The sequence below is a fragment of the Rhinatrema bivittatum genome, chromosome 11, assembly GCF_901001135.1.
Source record: "Rhinatrema bivittatum chromosome 11, aRhiBiv1.1, whole genome shotgun sequence".
NCBI lineage: Eukaryota > Metazoa > Chordata > Amphibia > Gymnophiona > Rhinatrematidae > Rhinatrema > Rhinatrema bivittatum.
The window spans coordinates 21205580-21225011 of record NC_042625.1 but is presented as its reverse complement, the minus strand read 5'-3'; the positions used below and the strand labels follow the sequence as shown (position 1 = coordinate 21225011).

General features: G+C 46.7%; 2 protein-coding genes across 6 annotated transcripts in view; both read left to right on the top strand.

Annotated features, from left to right (window-relative positions):
* Positions 1–11598, top strand: part of MLXIP (MLX interacting protein) — an 83862-nt gene extending 72264 nt beyond the window's left edge. For both annotated transcript variants that reach the window (XM_029571892.1, XM_029571893.1), the window contains exons 14-17: positions 154–281; positions 1381–1504; positions 2132–2261; positions 3113–11598. In XM_029571892.1, coding sequence (XP_029427752.1) covers positions 154–281; positions 1381–1504; positions 2132–2261; positions 3113–3234 — 504 coding nt within the window. In that variant the 3' untranslated portion in view covers positions 3235–11598. The remainder of the gene's footprint in view (positions 1–153; positions 282–1380; positions 1505–2131; positions 2262–3112) is intronic.
* A 1445-nt stretch (positions 11599–13043) lies between these two features.
* Positions 13044–19432, top strand: part of LRRC43 (leucine rich repeat containing 43) — a 46963-nt gene continuing 40574 nt past the window's right edge. For 3 of the 4 annotated variants that reach the window (XM_029571649.1, XM_029571650.1, XM_029571648.1), the window contains exons 1-4: positions 13044–13264; positions 15243–15500; positions 16660–16770; positions 19199–19338. In XM_029571649.1, coding sequence (XP_029427509.1) covers positions 13178–13264; positions 15243–15500; positions 16660–16770; positions 19199–19338 — 596 coding nt within the window. In that variant the 5' untranslated portion in view covers positions 13044–13177. The remainder of the gene's footprint in view (positions 13265–15242; positions 15501–16659; positions 16771–19198; positions 19339–19432) is intronic. The other variant, XM_029571651.1, reaches the window with a different exon arrangement.

Sequence of the window (19432 nt, the reverse complement as noted above, 5' to 3'; positions counted from 1 at the left end):
CCTGACATCTTTTAGCAGATTCTTCCAGAAGGGATTCAGGTCACATTTGGGTCTGCAAGGGCTGGAAGAGCCTGCTTTTCAAGGGCTTGGGCTGAATGGCGCTTGGGGCAGCTCTTCTCAGTGCCTGTCTCTGCTTTTCTTCTCTCCGTGCAGATCAGCCACGCCATCACGCTGCAGAAGACTGTGGAGTACATTAGCAAGCTACAGCAGGAGAGAGCCCAGCTGCAGGACGAAACCCGCCGCCTGCGGGAAGAAGTGGAGGAGCTGAACGCCGCCATCAAGTCAGTTCCCTGAACGGGCTCAGACGCTTCCCCGCCCTTGTGACAGTCGAGGAGCTGCCCAGGCCAGGGGGACGGGGAGGGAAGGGTCCACAAGAAGAGAAAATCAACAGCCGTTCTATTAAAGCAGCCTTGGGGACCTTCCAAGCGTTAGTGAGGGTGAAGAGTCGCCGAGCTCTCTTCTGTGAAGGAGAGGGTTGCCAGTTGGGCTCCATTTATCGCAGTTGACCTGATCCATGTAACACCTGGGTGACTAGTTCTGATTTCTCTAGGAGGAATAGTCTGCAAAAAAAAACCCATTGAATCTGGCTGCCAGGTCTCCTCTTGCGTTGCTTGGCTATCGCTCAGGAGATTCTGAAGTCTCACAGGGGGCACAGTGAGGTGACGTGGAAAGAGACTTGGGGTCCACAGCTTACTCTGTTCCAGTTTGATTCCAGAGCCGCCCAGCTTTTATTGCAGAGCAAAAGCATTTCCTAAAACATTGCCCTGGAAATGCCGTACCATGGCCTTACTCGCTGCCGGCTAGCATTGTGCCATGAGGAGACACTGTGCCTTTAAATTAAAAAAAACAAACCACACACCAAGTGACTACATAGCAATGTTTAATTGCGGCATCTTCCCTGCGTTGCGGTCTCTGGCCAGGGTCTTCACCATAAAAAACATCGGGGAAAATGCCAGAATAAAGCATTGGCGGTGCAGCTTTCTGTTTCCGGGTTACCTGCAGTAGTGTTGCCCTCACTGTGCCGTGCTTAGCAGTCTGTGTTTCTATCTGTAACTCGCCCTGAGACCTTTCAAGGGAGAAAGATTAAGAAGACTTGAGAAACGATTTTGTCCTATTAAAAACCAAAACATTCCAGGGCTTTTAAACAAACCCAGCAAAATTTCGGCTCATTTTAATGTGGCCCCCACAAGGCCCTTAATCCTAGCTCCAAAACTAAAAGAAGCTGCAAGAGAGCAGAGCCCGCCCTGCCCCGGGCAGTGCAAGCAGAGGGCGGGGGGTGCACACGGCACCCCACAGAGTGTGCAGGGGGAAGGGGGCAGCGCTGGGGGCAAGGACGCCGTGCTTAATGCGGTTCTTGTCTTTATTTTTCTCACTGCTCAGCTCCTGCCAGCAGCAGCTTCCGGAAACCGGCGTGCCAGTCTCCCGGCAGAGGTTCGACCACATGCGGGACCTGTACGAGCAGTACGTGAAGAACAGGACCCTTCAGAACTGGAAGTTCTGGATCGTATCCTTCTCTCTCGGGGGCTCGGTTGCTCCCGTCCCGTCTGGATATGGTGCGGGGGTGAATCCAGATCCCTGAGCTTGGGGGTTCAGGAATGGTGGGGGGCCCACTTCCTCGGCTGCTCTCTGGCAGCCTCCTACCGAAACGCGAGGGCCTTGCTTCGGTGCAGTTCCCGAGCTGTGTTGGCGGGCGACCGCTCGAAGGCTTCTCCCTTCCTCTGGCATTTTCTTTTTTTTTTTCTGGTGCTGCAAAAACAGACAGGGTGGGGGGAGGTGGCAGGAAGAGCAGGAGGGGGGAGGATATTCAGCTCTGCCCTTTGCAGAAAGCCATCTCTGGGCACCGTTTCTTGCCCAACCTCTGAATGTTCTCACGGGCTGGGTCTCGGCCACCTAGAGACGTGATGTTCATTTCCGGCAAGTAAAAGCCATCGTCTTGGCTAATAAGCGGCCAAATAGAACTTGTGGCGCCGCAGCCTAAGGATTTCTGGCGTGTGGCAGTGGGAAGCTGCATTTCTCAGCTAGGAGTGTGGGCCGGGGGGGGGGGGAGGCGGATCAGCGTCTCCAGAGGACTGTTCTGTGGCTCTCGGGTGCGCTCTTACAGATTCCTTCCTTCACTGCCTCTGGTGTGCAGTTCAGTGTGATCGTCAAGCCCCTGTTTGAGTCTTTTAACGGCATGGTGTCTACCAGCAGCTTAAACGACCTGTACCAGACGACGCTGTCCTGGCTGGATCAGCACTGCTCGCTCCCCGTCCTGAGGCCAAGTGAGTAGAGCTCTAGTCTTCAAGTCTCATACACTTTCAAAGGTAATTAACAGGGAGTGCAGGGAGTTACGGAGAAAAGTGAACCGTGCGTTCAGGAGATGGTTTGGGGGGTTTTTTCTGTAGCCTGGCAAGTGTGTGTGTGTGTGTGTGTGTGTGTGTGTGGTTGGAAACTGTGCTAGAAAGGAACAGGGAGGGGGACTTGGCCATCGGTGACATTGGGGGATTATCGGATCCCAAATCCATTCCTTGAGAGCGCAGCCCCCGTTTCCCTCCCCTGCAGCAGATCTGTTTTGGATATCACGAGATCTTTATGCACATCCGGTCAAAGAGAAGTGTTTTGCTTACCGAGGAAAGACTGTACCTGGAGGAGCAGGTTGCAAGGATGGGGTTTGGGAACTGCTGAGGTGCGCGGCGCACAGGGCCAGAGCCTGACACGGCTACGCTGTGCCTCACTTACTGGCAGTCCTGCCCACTGAGCCTGCACGGTTTCCCAGGATGGGTCTCTGTCACTTAGAAAAAAGAGTGGAACTCGCGAATAGGAGATGGGGGGGGGGGGGGGGGGGAAAGCGCCTTCAATGTAAGGGATTTGAATTTTCAGGGTTTCTAAAAAAGGTTGTGCTCAGTTATATTTATTTTGGTTTTATGTCTCTAAATAGCAGAAGTAATTTTCCACTGGTATTTTAATCTGAATCCTGGCCACCAGCAGCATACGGTTGCAAATTATAGCAGCTGGATGTTGGGCTTCAGACTTGAGTTTGCTTGCATTTGTCTTGTTTCTGTCCTTGCTGATGTATTTTTTGGGGGATTTTTTTTAATTATAATTTTCTGTACTCTTCCTTCTTGGCTTCTAGTGGTGCTGAACACTCTTCGGCAATTGAGCACGACGACCTCCATTTTGTCCCATCCCTTGGGAATGCCAGAAGAAGCCACGCGAGCGGTGACCAAACTCGGCAAGAACTCTGGCACCACCTAGCGGCCGGAGCAAGCGTAGATTCCAGCGAGGACAGCCAAGCGCTTGAGGCCTTTGAGCAATGTAGCATCCCAGGGCATGGGAGGGGGGCCAGGAAGGAGAGGCACAGTGCAACGGTCTGGGTGATGTTCCGCTCCTCCACTGCCAGGTTGGAGTTAGCTTAAGCGAGGAAGGCTAAGCTCGGGTCCCTGTCGAGGCCCAGCTGTGCGGCCAGCAAGCACTCAGGGTCTCAGGAAGCTGTACCTAGATAGACCGCGGAGAGTTTATGGAAGGTCAGACTGTCTCCAGGACGCGGCTCGCCGTGAGGTCACAACCTCCAGGATCCAGCTCGCCGGGAGGTCACCACCTCCAGGACCATAAGGAAAAATGTGCTAAAGAGAAATGAATTTTAATTTCATATGGAGTAGATCTTTGTAATCGCTGCATTTTTTTTGTTGTTGCTTTTTTGGTGCATCCCCAGCATCTGGCTCTGCTGAATCTGCATGTTCCCGTACATCAAAGCCACTGATGGGTGAAGGGGGTGGGGATATGACATCATCCCAAAAAGAGTAATTGGCTCATATTAAATGTCATTCTTTTCTAATTTTGCCTTTGAAGAATGAGAAATATAAGCAGCCCGAGGTGTTCTTTACACCCCAGAGTTCATTACAGGCAGCACCGCTGTCCCCAGACCTTTAAATATCAACTGGGCTCATTATTTCCTCTCTTGGTCTTATTGTGGGGGTCTCCTTTTTTTTTCCCTGCCGTATAGCTTTGTGTATTAAGCTGATGTGCAGGCTCGGGGGGAGGGGGGGGGAAGGGTCTTAGAAGCAGGGAGCCATGGCCGCCATATTCCATACGAGTTGCAAAAGGATGTTGGTGCAGCAGTTGTGTTTTCCAGGGATCATCGTGATGAGAATCTGCACCGCAGGTATCCCCCTGAGTTACTCATAACGGTAAATGTGGCCGCTTTTAATAGCAGGCCGGACTTACAATGCCTCCCCTCAGAAGCGAAGCAGGAATCCAAACGGAAAATGACGCGTTTACGGCCTTTTAAGGGTTGACATTTGTTTTAAATGTGTGCAGTGCTGTCTGAAGAAGAGAGGTGCTGCTGCGTCTCGCATTCACGATCGATCGTTGGCTGTTTCCAGCAATCCCACATGCCTGCTAATTTAAAAGGCAACCTCTGCGAGAGACCCAGGCTCCATCTCTCGGGCTGGACGCCCTCTGCCCAGGAGGCTGGAAGGGAGCAACTCCCAGACGTTGATCAACAGCGACACCCGGTGGCCAGATTTGGAATGCACACATCCTACGTTCCAGAGGGTGCTGTGGTCTGTGGCCCCTGGGCAAGGACCTGACTAACATGGCTGCATTAGTGAGGGAGGAGGGAAGTCAAAGCCCCACAGAAAATATTTCTTTATTCACTGGTGAACAATTGGAATAAATAAGAGACCCCTTTTTCCCCACCATTTTTTTTTTTTTGTTCAACGAGGATGTAAACCTACCGATAGGTTTGCAATATAAAGATATCAGCTTTTGTTTGTCCTGGCTGCTTTTTAAAACGGAGGAGGTAGAAACAAAACGATATATTTCTTTCACTGGATGCAGAGACACTGCCTCGGGGGATCAGGGGACAACGATCTGAAAGGGCCGGCTCCTCCCATTATCACAGTTTCCCTCTTTCCCTGGAACTTGTGTCCTTCATTATGTGGCGGTTGTAGCTTCAGAGTGCTTAAAATGTCTTCTCAACACACCTGATTTTTTAGCTGGAAGGAAACTTGACGTGTGACGCGCGTGGACGGGAGACCCTCGGGAGTCGCTTCCCAGGTCAGGCCACTGAGCGTTGCGCCCCCGCAGAAGGTGAAGGCTGCCCAAACGTTGTTGCTTTGGTCCATTGTTTTCTGCCTCCGTCACCTGTGGGCTGGTTCCAGAGGGACACGGTGCTGTTGTAATTCAGCTGATGGAAAGTGTCAGAGCGTAAGTGTGCGTAGGACGCTCTGAGAGGTGTAGAGAGCAGTGCTGATGGTGGAGAGGTGCGTTCAGTGATCAAACCCTCTGCAGAGGGAAAAGAAAAAGTTGAACAGGGAATCTCAATTAAGGAGGAGATGGGGTGGAACCTTATATCTTAAAAGTTATCAGTTTTAAATACATGAAATGTGTATGCAGGCAGCAGCAGGGGTGAGAGTGTAACCACACAAACGCTCCTCAAGCCAGAGGTTGGATGTGGTCTGGATGTGCTACGAGCTTTCCCTCCGGCAAAGTCCCCCTCTGTAAGTGGAGGTGCGGATATTTCAGATGAGGGTGGGTGAGTAAAATCTGAAGTCTGACCCGTGCGGTCATGAGAGATTTAAAAACCGCCAGGAACTGTTTGTGCTTCAGGATGCACAGTGTCAGGATATACGTGAGCCTGATTTTTAGACAGAGCCCAGAGTTATTTGCAGCTTAATGTTTTTCACATAATTAACTTTTTAGGTAATTGTGATTGCAATAGAAGAAAAAGTAAATTATGCCAAAATAAGGTAAAATCCATTTGTCTTTATACTATTTAGAAAAGGTGCACATTTATAAAAAAAAAAAAAATCTTGACGTTTAGCATATTTCTGTCATCTTTTGCACCCTCAGACCTCCTGTTTGAACCTGGCAGTAGGTACTGAGTGCATTTCAGATCCAGCTTGAAGTTATAGGACAAGGGGCAGAGTAGACCATTGCAGGGCTGAGGGAAAAGGCGCTCTTCTGTCTGAGTCACAGTAAAGCCATGGGCTGCGAGCAGCGGTGCAGAGTTGTACGCTGCACAAGGAGGAATAATGCTTTGTCTTCCGTATTCTAATAAAATCTATACACTGACCTGTATGGAAGTTGCGCATTGAGAAGTAATCCCTTGATCTTGAGTTTAGAGGCAGGATTCCTAACTTCAGGCCTTTCTGGATTGTGATGGTGCCAGGCTTGCAACCTCTGTTGCAGTTAAAATCCTCACTTGAGAAAGCTTTGTATTAAATGTTAGGACCTCCGTGGTCCTGGGCCTCGTGACTGCAGGGATCTCACACAGCAGTGAACATGGTATATAATCCAGCACGCCCGGTGGGCACAATTGCTGCTGGCGGGGCTTCACTGTCCAGTTCATCTGAGCCCTACAAGAAGCCTCTGACCTGGAGGTTTGTTCACCATTAGTGACAGTGTGCAGAAAGACACCATGGTCTGCAGGCTCCTTGTCGTTATTCATGTCCTCCATCTGCTTTGCAGTTTCATTAACTCTTTGAGTACTGCACCTCTTAGATATGAGGTTCTTAAGTCAGGACATTCCCCCATAGCTAGGCTGGGGCATGAGACACTAATCTATACTTGAGGACCTCCAAGCAGGGAAGGACACTCACTGCGGAACGTGTAATATCCTCTCAAGCAAGGAAAATAGGAAATCGCTCTAGGGTAAGGGAAGCCAGAAGCCTCCCAGCCTGATTTCTCTGGTCAGTATCGGAAGAGGCACGCATCTGACAACCTCCCCTTTAAAAGAAATTGAAACGGGTCTGTCTTAGATTTGGCACATTAGGAGATAATTTCAAAAGGAATTACTCATATAATGTAACATACTATTGTAGCAATTTTAAAAATCCATTTATGCGCATAAAGTGCATTTACATTTACATGGACAATTCCAAGGGCATATATTTGTAGCAATTTTCAAAAGCTCACTTATTTAAAAATGTATATCCCGCATGCAAGTAACAATAGTACATATATAATCATAACTATTACAATAAAATAAAATATAGATGTAAAAGCACTTAACTAAACAAACAGTAAAAAATAAAAGCTACACTAGTAAACTCAAAATAAAAACACTGCAAATAATAATGCACACGCCAGGCAGAAAAGTATGCAAATGCTTTTTAAAATCAGGCAAGCTTTTAATGTCCCCTCAGACCAGTCGACTGAACGTATATCATTTCAGATTTAAGAGGCCTCATATCTGATACCATTGCAATCCCAAAATACCAAGCCAATGCCATTGTTTATTGCAGTGCAAGAAAGAAGGCAGTACATCCTCCTCTGGCCAGCAGGTTGCTCCAAGACAGTGCCGGAGCTCACCTTCAGAAGGCCAGCAGAGGACGTTCGCACGTTGAGCCTTTTTGATAGGTTCCCGTAACGGCTGCCACACTCAGGGAAGCTGTTTCATCATTACTGGTTTTCTCGTGTAAAACAGACTCCCGCCACGGACCTTTTCTGACATAGTTGCTGTACAAAGTTGCTGAGCAGCGAGAGAGTGAGCGGCGTGACATCATTCTGCACACACGCATCAGAATACAGATTGCCAAGGTGCTCTGAATTCAGAAGTGACGTGTGCTGTATTTGTTCTGCACATTGCTATTCTCTCTGGAGGAGTCTGTGTTTTCCCTCTGTTGACTGAATGTACCAGTCCTGTACTTTGTGACTGATTTGCTTTTTGAAAACAAGGCAGTTAAAGGAAGAATGAAGAGGTCACATCACTTATGCTCTGATATAGTTTGGGTTATGACCTTGTCTGTTTGCAGGACTCCTGTGCTTTGCAACACTTCCCAGTGAGGCAAGTATGGTGATATTTTTAAGCTTCTCATGTATCGAGCCTTTCTCTTATTGCTTGGGTGCTTTTTTTTCTTATGACATTCCAATGATTTCTTTGGATTGGGTTTTGTATGGGATTTCGTTTTGCTTTTCCTTCTTGGACAGTATTCATTGAGAAGATCTGAAATATAAACCTTTATTATTTGTATCTGTTTTGATGGCAAAAAAAACCCCATTGATTTTTATCAAGGCCTTATCTACAGAGCGGCTCCGTCTCAAGATGGCTTCCAGGATGACTCTAGGAGGTCGTAAGACAGGCCAAGCCCACTGCATGCAGTAACACTTATAGTTCCAGGTCAGAAGAGAGATGTTGAGCCAGTCCTAGTTTTTTTACCCCTCTGCATGCAGGGGAGATGGGATCCTGCTTTGATAGGGAACTTGATTGAGAAATTGCAACTACATCTCCCTGCATGCAATGGGGTGAAACCAGCAGTGGCTCCAACTTATCACCCTGGATATAGAGCTATAGGGACACCAAACTCCATCCATACAAACCAAACCCAGAATTGCTGATTGGCTCAGTCCTGATTTTTAGACTTGATTCAGAGTGCGTTGCATTTGTTTTGCTTTTTCTAAATTCAGCACCACCAGTACCAGAATACACCTGGGGGAGAAGCTGAAATTTGCCATCGGGCTACCTTGCTAGCCTGCAAACCAGGACTGACCTAGTCCATCCGTTTTGGCTTGGAGTTATCTGGGAACCTTAGTTTCAGTAGTCTTTCAGTTGAATTGCAATCCAAAGTTTGGTGATTGTATTTTTGGGTTTTCTCTTACTAATGGTCAGCACTTACAAGTGACTTTAGATGTCATCAGGGCTTAACTGAAGTTCTTAATTCTTTCTGTGTAATGGGGAACATGAAATTTAAACAGATGTTTCAGATTTGTTGTTCCGCTCTGCTCCTGTGCTGCAATGTACTCCGGTTGGTTGCTTTCTGACCCTCAGTAAAATAGTTAGCATTAGTTTTTGAAAAAGCTCTTGGTCGGACATGACTAGTCGTGCTTGGCTCAGCCTGTAGAGCAGGGTAGGCAGCTGGTTTTCAGAATAGCCACAACGAATTGGTATGAGGTACATTGCAGGTACTGCCTCCATTGTATTCAAATATAGCTCATGCATATTCATGGGCCCGGCATTACCTGCTGTAGTGGGATCAGCCAGTTCTGTCTTCTGGACTGGCCAAGTCAGTCCTGCGTTTCCCTGCTGTGCCTATGGCCTCCTGGTTCTCTCAGAAGAGGCAACGTGGAGCCATTGGATGACCCCAGGCCCGAGCTGTCAGTCATGGCTGGGTGTTCACACAGCTTGCCTGATTTGGGTGTGGGGGGGGGTAATCTTCTTCCTGCCCTCCCCAGCACTGAGCGCAGAGGATGTGCCAGTACAGAAAACCTGCTCTCCTGTAGTGACGGACAGCAGGTCACGTTCAGGGCACGCCGGCTTTTTTTAAATTCACTTTCTTTGGCTCCTTACCTTTAAATTGCTAGAGACACCGTGACCCAAATACTGCAGAGCTGAGCTGAGAAAGGTGTGAGAGAGGTTCTCAGACATGAAGCCTCTTCAGATAACATCAGACTTCTTGGCTCTGCTTTCCGTTTTGATCTTATTCCTAGTTCACCTTTGGCATCTTGTTAGTTTTGGGCTAAAGGTTATGGGTGTAATTTTGAAAGAAAATCTCCTTGCCCAGAGTCCATTCAGCAACTGTTCATGCGATATTGGTGCGACAACCCCTCCAGTGACCCATGGGTGCAACGCAGCAACCGGTGAGTGGGGCATGGCTTAGGTCTGTGATGCCAGAGCAGAATGGTGCCAAGACACCGCTGTGCACCAGGGCTGCCAGCGAGCTCAGAGTTTTTTGTTTGCTGAATCAGTCCTGGTTTTCCCCCCATTGCAGGCAAGGATTTGTTGTTCTGCCTAAGAAAAGCAGGGTTGCGAGTCCGACGCGCAGTGGAGCGAAACCAGGACTGGATCAGCCTGCTGGGGAGGAACGGAGCCAGCTGGCAGCAGTCTTGTCGATTAATGGGCAAGTGGCAGCTCCTGTGTGGACCTGCGTGATGGTAAGAGCGGGATGTTCTCCAGCTCTGTCCTCGGGACACACCTAGCCAGGTTTTCAGGATATTGGCAATGAATATGCATGAGAGAGATTTCCATGCACTGCCTCAGTTGTATGCAAATATCTTTCATGCATATTTATTGTGGCTATCCTGGCTGGGTGTGTCCCGAGGATTGGGTTTAGAGGGCACTGGCTTTCATTTATAAAAAGGCCTATCTAGCACCCAGGAAAACGTTCATAAAATGGGCCCAGTTTTCCCGGATTGCTGTGCAGTGTGTTCCGTGATACAGTCCTTACCGGTGAAGGTTGTGATGAAACTCTGTTCCCAGAATTTGCTTTGAGTTTCCCGATGACTCCCTCGGTCCCATTTTTTACCCCGGTGGTGCCTGTGGCCTCTTGCGTTCCAGGTTTCTGTGCGGAGAACCAGCCTACAAGTTTGTAAATGTGACGGCGCAACACCAGGTCCCTTGTCAGACGAAGCCATCAATTTTCCCTGGTTTTAACCTGTGTGAATTGATAACTCTGTGTATAGTTTTGCTTTCTCTTTTTTTTATTGTAGGAGCAACGTAATCAGCACTTTTGGAGTAATTTTTTTTGCATTTGTGCATGCCGTCTTCGTCTAGAATCTGTGAGTTTTGCAAAAGTCTGTTTGAGGCGGCCCAAGGCTTACTTTTAAAGGGCCGGTGACATACAGTTGTTAGTCTGAGCACACACCATACAAAGCATCTTGTTAAGCACAATTTAAGGAAATAAACTATTTTGTAAATGGTGAAATGTATTACAAAAAGAAACTGTGTTTTCATTTCCCATCTTTTTACTTGTCTTTGTTCAGTAAAGCTCAGTGTAAACATGTGCGTGCGACACGCGTGTGGCGTTCATATCGCATGCTTTAAAAGCCCAGAATATGTGCAGTGTTCATATTATCTGAATAGGTGCAGGTTATGTGTAATGCACACACAGTTTGCTTACTGGGTGCCGAGTGTGTGCTCCCCTCACATCGCATGTTATAAATGGAGACAAATGCAGAATGGCTGTACCAAGCACGGGGGGGCCCTTTTGGGGTTCCAGCTCAGTGATCCCAGTGCCATGAGCCATCATTTGCAACCAGCTGGGGATTTGTCTCCCCCTCCCGCCATATTTTAGTGCAGTCTTGCAGCAAACACCCTCCACCAGGGGCCATGCACCAGGGCTGTTTTTGGAACCCTGCAGTCCTGCCAGACCCGCCAGTGGGCTTCGCTGTTGTGCAATGACTTGACTTCCCTTGCCCCCCCCCCCACCCCACCCTGAAGGCTGTGAACACTACATCTGCAGCAACCTGGCCAATTGATGGGGGAGGCAGGGCACGAAAGATCTGAGCCAAGAATCAAACAGAGGTCGTCCCCGTCCCCCCCCCCCCTCACCTTGCTCAATGGTAGTGCACTGGCACGGAGCCACCAGGCCAGCCAGCGGGTTCTTTAAGGGGGGGGGGAGAAGGGTAGTTAAACCCCATGTGTTCCTTCAGCAATAATCCATGCTTAAAGAAGAAAGCCTGAATGGGATTGAATATGTGCTTAAGCCGTTTCTTTCAGAGAGGTTTGTATTATTCTGAGCCGTTTGCTGACAGAGCTTTCTTTGGTAGCTTTAGATATTCTCTTCACTGAAGGGTTTGTTTTACTATTAAGTGTAACATTGCAACAGCTGTATGGAAAATGCAGTACATTTTTTTATATGTGTATTTACAAGCAAAACAATAAATCTTATTTTTTTGGAAGTCAAGCTGTCCATGAGGTCTTCTTTTCAGTACTGTATCTGCACAAGGAGAGAGACAGCTGCAACCTGAAAGCAATATTACAAAGGATCATCACATTTTTAGTGTTAACATTTTACAAGTTCTTAATCTCATTCTTACAAATATTATTCAAAGTTTCAAGTTTGTTGTACATCTGGAAACTATCTGAATATAAAATGTTTGTGTGTGTATATATATAGATTATATTATTTTCTGTAAACCGATGTGATATGCCAGATCGAATGTCGGTATATAAAAATAAATAAATATAGGATTATATATTAATGCTGTATTAACAGCAGCTCAACCATGACAACTTTTGGGCTATGTTCAATTGCAAATACATGTAATCACATGCGCACACCTCATTCCTACATGCAGGAGCGCTGGGTACCCCTCCCCACATAGAATCCATGAGCATAATTCACATATGCACCTCCCCCCTTTGAGTACTACACTGTGAGGAGCCAGGAGCCATCTGGTTCGGGCGATTTCTCTACATCCTCCGTGGGTAGTTGGTGGTTTGCAGTGATCCAGAGGAAATTAAAATGTGGACCAGTAAGTTTCTGTTTCTCAGACCTGGAGGGTCAGATTTCCTTCTCACAAATAACGAGTTAGGCCAATGAAAAGCCTAACCCAGCATGACCCAGCCCGGTCCTGCTTTATCCCATTGCGTGAATGACCTGTATTTCCCATAACTGGAAGAAACGCAGGACTACAGGTCCACAGCCTGACTCCCCCCTGCCTAGCTGACATGAAGCCTGTGAGGAAAACACAGTCCCACAAGAATTGCCTAGGGTTCAGGTTCCCCTGTATTCATTTCCTTGTGCTGGTAGTATCGTTTCCTTAACTGTGGAAAGCAACAGAAACAGGGATTTGACATCAATAACTTGGCAGAAATGATTGAGGGTGTGGGGTCTTTTTTTAATGGAAAAACTTTATTGCCCTCGCAATTTCCTACTCGCAGCAGATTTACCCATTTTAAGGAAGATCTAAACATAGAAACATAGAAATGACGGCAGAAGAAGACCAAATGGCCCATCCAGTCTGCCCAGCAAGCTTCACACTTTTTTTTTTCTTCTCATTCTTATCTGTTACTCTTGGCTCTTAGTAACCTTTTGGTTCTATTTCCCTTCCACCCACACCATTAATGTAGAGAGCAGTATTGGAATTGCATCTAAGTGAAATATCTAGCTTAATTAGTTAGGGGTATTAACCGCCACAATAAGCAAGCTACACCCATGCTTATTTGTTTACCCAGACTTATTTTCTGCCACAAGTATTTCAGTATTTTTTTCTTTTGTTGTGCATGATGGCATTGGCATCTACAATAAAGTTATGTTAAAAAAAAAAAAAAAGCTTCAAGCCTCATGGCATTGTAACCTAGCAACTATAATCTCTCTCCTAGCAACACAGGGAGCCACAGTACAACATTCTGCCAGCCGGACACAGTGGCCCGGGCTGTTGTGATTTGCAGGGAGTCGGTGCTGCTGCATGAGGAAGGCTGCATCGCGCTACTGCCCCCCCTGCCCGGGAACCCAGTGGCTAAAAACGGGTCAGCATGCCCCCACACACGGCATTTGCAGCCTTCAGGGACCAGCTGAAGTCCCTGTGTTTAAAAGAATTCCCTTGTGGTGCTGGAAGCTGGGTAATGGGGTTTATTTATTATAATTATCTTTTTTAATAGTCCTTGAAGCTAGAGCCTAGCCTGCCTCTCAGTGGGAGATTTTCCCCACCTGTAAAGGGAGGTGTCGCTGGAATATGTCTGAGGGTGAATGACGTGGTGGTGGTGCTGCTGATATTGATTGCTGGGTGATGCTGGCATCACGTGGTTCGGAGGGCGATCGTCATCCATTGGGGTATTACTTGTCAGGAATGGAGTAGAGGATCCACCAGCCGCCTAACTGTATCGTGGTGTGATTCTGTTGATCATCTTAACGGCAGGGTGTGAGCAAAGGACATAGGCCTTCCGAACGACTTATGGGTGGACAGTGCATTTTTGGAAGTTTTGCGGACGGCTGCATCATGTCTCACGGTTGCAAAGGGCTCCCACTAATGTAAGGGGTGCCATTTGACTTCTGTGGAGATAACATAATGCAGGGCGCTGTTTGCCATCCCAGTCCTGAAGGCTTGTCTAACAGGTTTGGTTTGCAGAAAATCCACAATAAATATGCATGCAATTATATTCACGTACACGTAATCTCTAAAGTAAGCAAACTTACCTCGTGCTTCTTCACTGTGGCTATCCTGAAAACCAGACTGAGGCTTCAGAGCCAGGTGGGAAGAATTGGTGCAAGGAAGAGTAGAAGTGCCTTAAAGCTGCATTACATTTTACACTTTTAAACCACCTTACTTCACAAATATGAGCCCAAAGCATACCAATACAATGCTCAATATAAAATAGCCCCTAATGTGCAGAATAGCACCATTCCCACTCTCCCAGGGACAGGGCAACCCTGTGATTCAGAACTAAAAAAAGTCATTTCAAAGAATCCACAACACCCAATCCCTCACTTGCCCATCCATATACCAAACTAGCAAAACCTCTACATCCCTAATCCCCTCACTCCAGAAACAGCGGACGCATTGCCTACTGACTAATCCTCAAAGGCGCGACCCCCACATACACACACTTTCTTGTTCCGCTTTATTTCTGGTTGCACTTAATCCCAGAGGAAATATTAATGTTCCCAGTTTGATTCTCCTCCTCCTCTTCAGCCAGCAAACTATATTGGTGCTGATGAAGGCTCGGTCAAGTTTCATATGAAAAAAAAAAAAAAAAAATCTTAGCTCCCTCAAAATTTGTAAACACCACCCAAAAATTAAAGATTGAAAATATTTGGGATCTTATTATTTGGGCTTCTGAAAAAATTAGGAGATGGGCAAAACTTCCACCTCTCTGTGAGCCCTTGGGGCTGCTCCTTAGAAGTCCCACGGGTTCATCACAGTAAGAGGCAAGATGTGAACTTAGCATGAGGAGGGATTCCCAGAAAGAAGAAAACTATAGTGATCCCAGGTGATGGAGTTAATGAGGATATGTAACACTCGGGCACTTGCCTAATTTTAAAACAACCAGGTTTACAAATCCTCAATCTAGGCTGAAGCTAATAGCATGGTTGCCGTGTGCTAGTTTTGCACCGACCAAGCTGTAGGGAGTGTAGTTCTCAAAAGCTACTCGCAAACGTATTAAGTTAGTGCATTAAAAGATAGCACCTGAAACTAATTTTTCTCCCAGGACAAACAGGATGGTAGTCCTCACAGATGGGCAACATCAGCGGGGGAAAACGGTGAAATTCTTCCGTGAGGAAAAAATAACGAGAGCTCCACAAACCGTGAGGCAACAGCACCGCGGAGAAAAGGATTCTGAAGGGGGGATCCTGTGTTGCTGCGGGGTTCGTGGCATGCTCAGTGTGACAGAGGTTGTCCGTGCCGGGCTCCATCTGATGATGTCGCCCATCTGTGAGGACGACCAATCCTGCTGTCCTGGGAGAACACCTGTCACCTGCTCTATATCCTGGATCCAAAAGAGTGATGTTAAAAAATAAGCCGCTAAGCTTATCACCCTGGAGCAGTGGCCTCGGGGCATTTCACGTCCTGCCTGAGCTGCGTTTTTGACTCGTCTGCAGAACAAGTCCCGTTTTGAATGTCGGAAAGGCCGCCTCCTCAGCGTTGCAGGCTGGCAGGAGAAGGACAGGGGGGCGAGTGAGGAAAGCATGGAGTCTTTGAGAGAACTCCTGAGCAGCAGCTTTTCCCCCTGGGTGCTGGAGGACGCCTGGAACACAGAGGCCCAGCAGCTGAGGGAACTGGCCGTGACGTCGCCCCATCTCATCCGGAACTCCTTCATTTTCCTCTACTTCAAGTCTCTGAGGCTTGTGGATAAAGAGGTGGGTGCAGAGAGAGAGACCTGAGGGTGACGTGGCAATTATAGTAAGACGACGCACAGGGATTGAGCTGAGCTCAAGGCGAAGGGGGTCCTTGCTTAACTCATTTTTAGGGACCTTCATTTTCAGTGTTTGTTTTATGTTTCTAACAAAAACCTTGGTGGAAAAATGGCGCTTCCACTGATTTTTTTTTTTTTCCTCCTGTGAGTATGAATAAAGTCATCTTTCCACTGGGGCCGTTCTGAAAATTGTCCTCTGCCCAGTATGTGCGGCCTTTCCCAGGGCACCTGCCTTTAGCCAGCTTTAAAAAAAAAAAAAAGAGAGAGACGTTCCCGTGAGCATGTTTAAACTATAAGGAAAAGGGCGCCTGCACATGGCATTTTCAGAAGTACACGCGCTATTTCACCCCCCTGCTCAGCCACCCCTACGAACAGCAGGCATGAAGTGCGCCGGTGCTTTTAGTGTGCTGGCTTGCTTGGCTTCCATCCCCCTCAAGCAGCACAGGCTACTCAAAATCTCCCCCTTTTATTTTCATATAAAGCACAAATATATTGAAATGATGCAAACCTATGTTTTTAATATTTGTGTTAGCAAAATTTCCAGCCACTCTTTCTAAAGAAAGAAAAATGTAAAGACATAATAAGGAATTGACTTGAAAACTTAGTGCCATGCTCCCAATAATGTGATAAGGGATGGAGGATGCGTGTTACCTGCTTTCGATGCATTGCAAATCTTGCACAGGGAAGAAGCAGCTTTATTTTCACTCTCTCTCCACAAAGCATTGACACTGGGGTTTTGTATTTTTTTCTAATCAAATTATCTGTGAATTTCAAGATAGTTGGAAACCCAGTTATCTGTACAGTCTGAAGCTGGCATGAAACTGGTTTAAGGTTCATTTGGCAGAGAAGACATGCCTTGTCCATGTCTGTTGGATCTGGGCATTCTCACAGGCCTGGGAACAACGATCCACTGATCGCAGGAGTGAGGCCTAAGGACTTCTCTATTCCCCAGTCATTACTGCCTTTGCTGTATGTTCTTGCACAAATTCTGGGCACACATGAGATTTATTGGTTGCTTTTTTTTTTGTTGTTTTCTAATGAATAAGGAAGCCCACCAGGAAAAACCACAGCTAAGGATTCAATGTCCATCTCTCTCTTTTCAGGTGACTGAAGTTGATGAAAACATGCTAAGGTTTGGAAATCTGGAAACGCTTATTTTAAGTGCAAATAAAATCAGCACGGTGAATTCTGCCAATCTTCCGCGGACCTTGAAGGTGAATTCAGTTTTGCACAATTTAAAGCTGGAAAAACCCAAGACAATGTTTTCTAGCACCAACATCCTAGTTCAGTAACAAAACAAAAACAAAAATGTCCAAAGCGAAGGAAGCTGAGCTGACTTTAGCAGAGACAGAATTTTTCCTTAAAGGAAATATTTAAAGCTGAGTTCTCACACTAACTATTGCAATAAAATGGATATAGCCTTGTGATGACTTTGTTTTTCTGCATCATCAGCATCCATCCTTTTTTTATTTTGCTAAGGACTGGGATTTGGTGGTGCAGTTTTATTAGTTTCAGACTTGCAGTGGGATTTTATGGGGGAGGGGAGGAGGGGGAGTGATAGTTCGGTGAGTTACTCAGTTGTATAAATTCTTTTATCTCCAGGTCATCTGGTGCAAACTTGGTTCGAGCAATCGAGTCATTACCGTCTATCAACCATTTGGTGACCAGTGTGACACGGGGCGATGTGCCCTAGTCCAATTCCCAGAGAACGAGCACTAAAAATCATCGTTCCAAGTTGACGCTGACTTGCACCATTGTTGGCTCTCTCAGCAGAGCGGCCAAGGATTGCCCTGGCATGGCGCATGTCTTATCTTCTCACCCCGAGTGCTGGTCCCTCTAGAACAGGGAAGGCAAACTCCAGCCCGCGAGTGCTGCAAACAGGCCAGGTTTTCAGGATATCCACAATGAATACGCATGCAAATCTTTCTCATGCATATTCATTGTAGATATTCTGAAAACCTGGCCTGTTTGTAGCATTCAGGGACTGTGGTTTGCCACTTTTTATTTATATTCCACTTTTCACAGCACTTCAAAGTGGATTGCATTCAGGTACTGTAGGTATTTCCCTATCCCCAGAGATCTTACCATCTTACAGGCCGATACAGTAAAGTTCGCGGGAGAGCGGGCGAGCGCACAGGCCACTCTCCTGTGTTTGCGATTCACTAAAACAAATTATTCAAATTAGGGCCTGCGGTAAAAAGAGGCGCTAGGGACACTAGCGCATCCCTAGCGCCTCTTTTTTGACAGGAGCGGCGGCTGTCGGCGAGTTTGACAGCCGACGCTCAATTTTGCCGGCATCGGTTCTCAAACCTGCTGACAGCCACGAGTTTGGAAACCGGACGCTGCCAAAATTGAGCGTCCGGTTTTCGAGCCGCGGGCCGATTTTTAAACTTTATTATTTTTTATTTTTAATTACTTTTTAACTTTTGAAACCTCCGACTTAATATCGCCAGGATATTAAGTCGGAGGGTGCACAGAAAAGCAGTTTTTACTACTTTTCTGTGCACTTTCCCAGTGCCAGCAGAAATTAGCGCCTACCTTTGGGTAGGCGCTAATTTCTGAAAGTAAAATGTGCGGCTTGGCTGCACATTTTACTTACTGAATCGCACGAGAATAACTAAAAGGGCCATCAACATGCGCGTTTTCGACACGCTATTACCCCTTACTGAATAAGGGGTAAAGCTAGCGCGTTGAAAATGCAAATTAACAGTGCTTTCCACCGGAGCGCACTGCACTGTATCAGCCTGTAGGTTTGTTCCTGAGACAATAGAGGGTAAGTGACTTGCCCAAGGTCACAAGGAGCAACAGCGGGACTCAAACCCTGGTCTCCAGCCCACTGCTCTGACCACTAGACTACTATTCCACAGCCACATTGAGTTATTGCTGCTTCCCATGTCTGCTCTTTGATTTAAGAGCGAACTTCTAGATTCTGCTACTTGCTTGCAGCTCTCATGAGCCCACTAGAGAGGTAAAGAATAAAATTAAAAACCTTAAAAAATGAAAATGTATATAATAAGTAGAATTGTAGGTTGAAAAGAAACCCTGAGTGGTTTTTTTCCTCTAAAGGCACTAAGGGCTTATCTATTTGATTTTATTCAATAACAGCCTGATTTTATAACAGTAGGGACCTCAGCAATAATTTTCAAAGCAGACTTAAAAGCATAAGTCCACTTTGAAAGTTAGCAGGAGGGCATGTCCCTTAGCCTGGGCACATTTATGCCTGCAAGAGAAGCAGGTTCAATGTCCATGTGAAGATTAACACAAATACTTTCAAACATCAAAAGTACACATGCAGCTGATTTCCCTGCTCAGCTCCACTCCCGGGCAGTGTGCAATGAAAGTGCACATGAAATCACGTCTGCAGGTACTCTTATGCATGCAATCTCTGGGGTAAGCTTTCAAAAACGCCCATTTACAAGCATAAAACCACTTGAAAATTCAATCCTAAATATCCTATCTATAGCCCAGATCTGCTCTTTACTAATTTGGGGCATTCAGCAAGAAGTCTTAGCAGCCAAAGGTCCTTTACTGGCAGATTTCTCTAATAATCCTTCAGGCAGAGTTGGTCACTTTAATGTGTAAAAAGGACTGAGTTTATCTGCGGAAATTCTGTTTGTGGACCTAGCTCTCTTCCTCTTGTAGGTGTTGGAATTGTGTGGGAATGCAATCAGCAGTCTGAAAGAGCTGTCTGCCGATCCTCCACCTAACTTGCAGCATTTAGGCCTGGCTTATAATAGACTGACCTTCCCGTTAGAGAGTAGGTACCTTGCCCCACATTTATGGTAAGTACATCTTATTGTTCCAATAAATGTAGCATTAATAATAAAATAGCATCTACTTTATCATTGCAGCCAGGGGCAGAACGAGGGTTTTGGA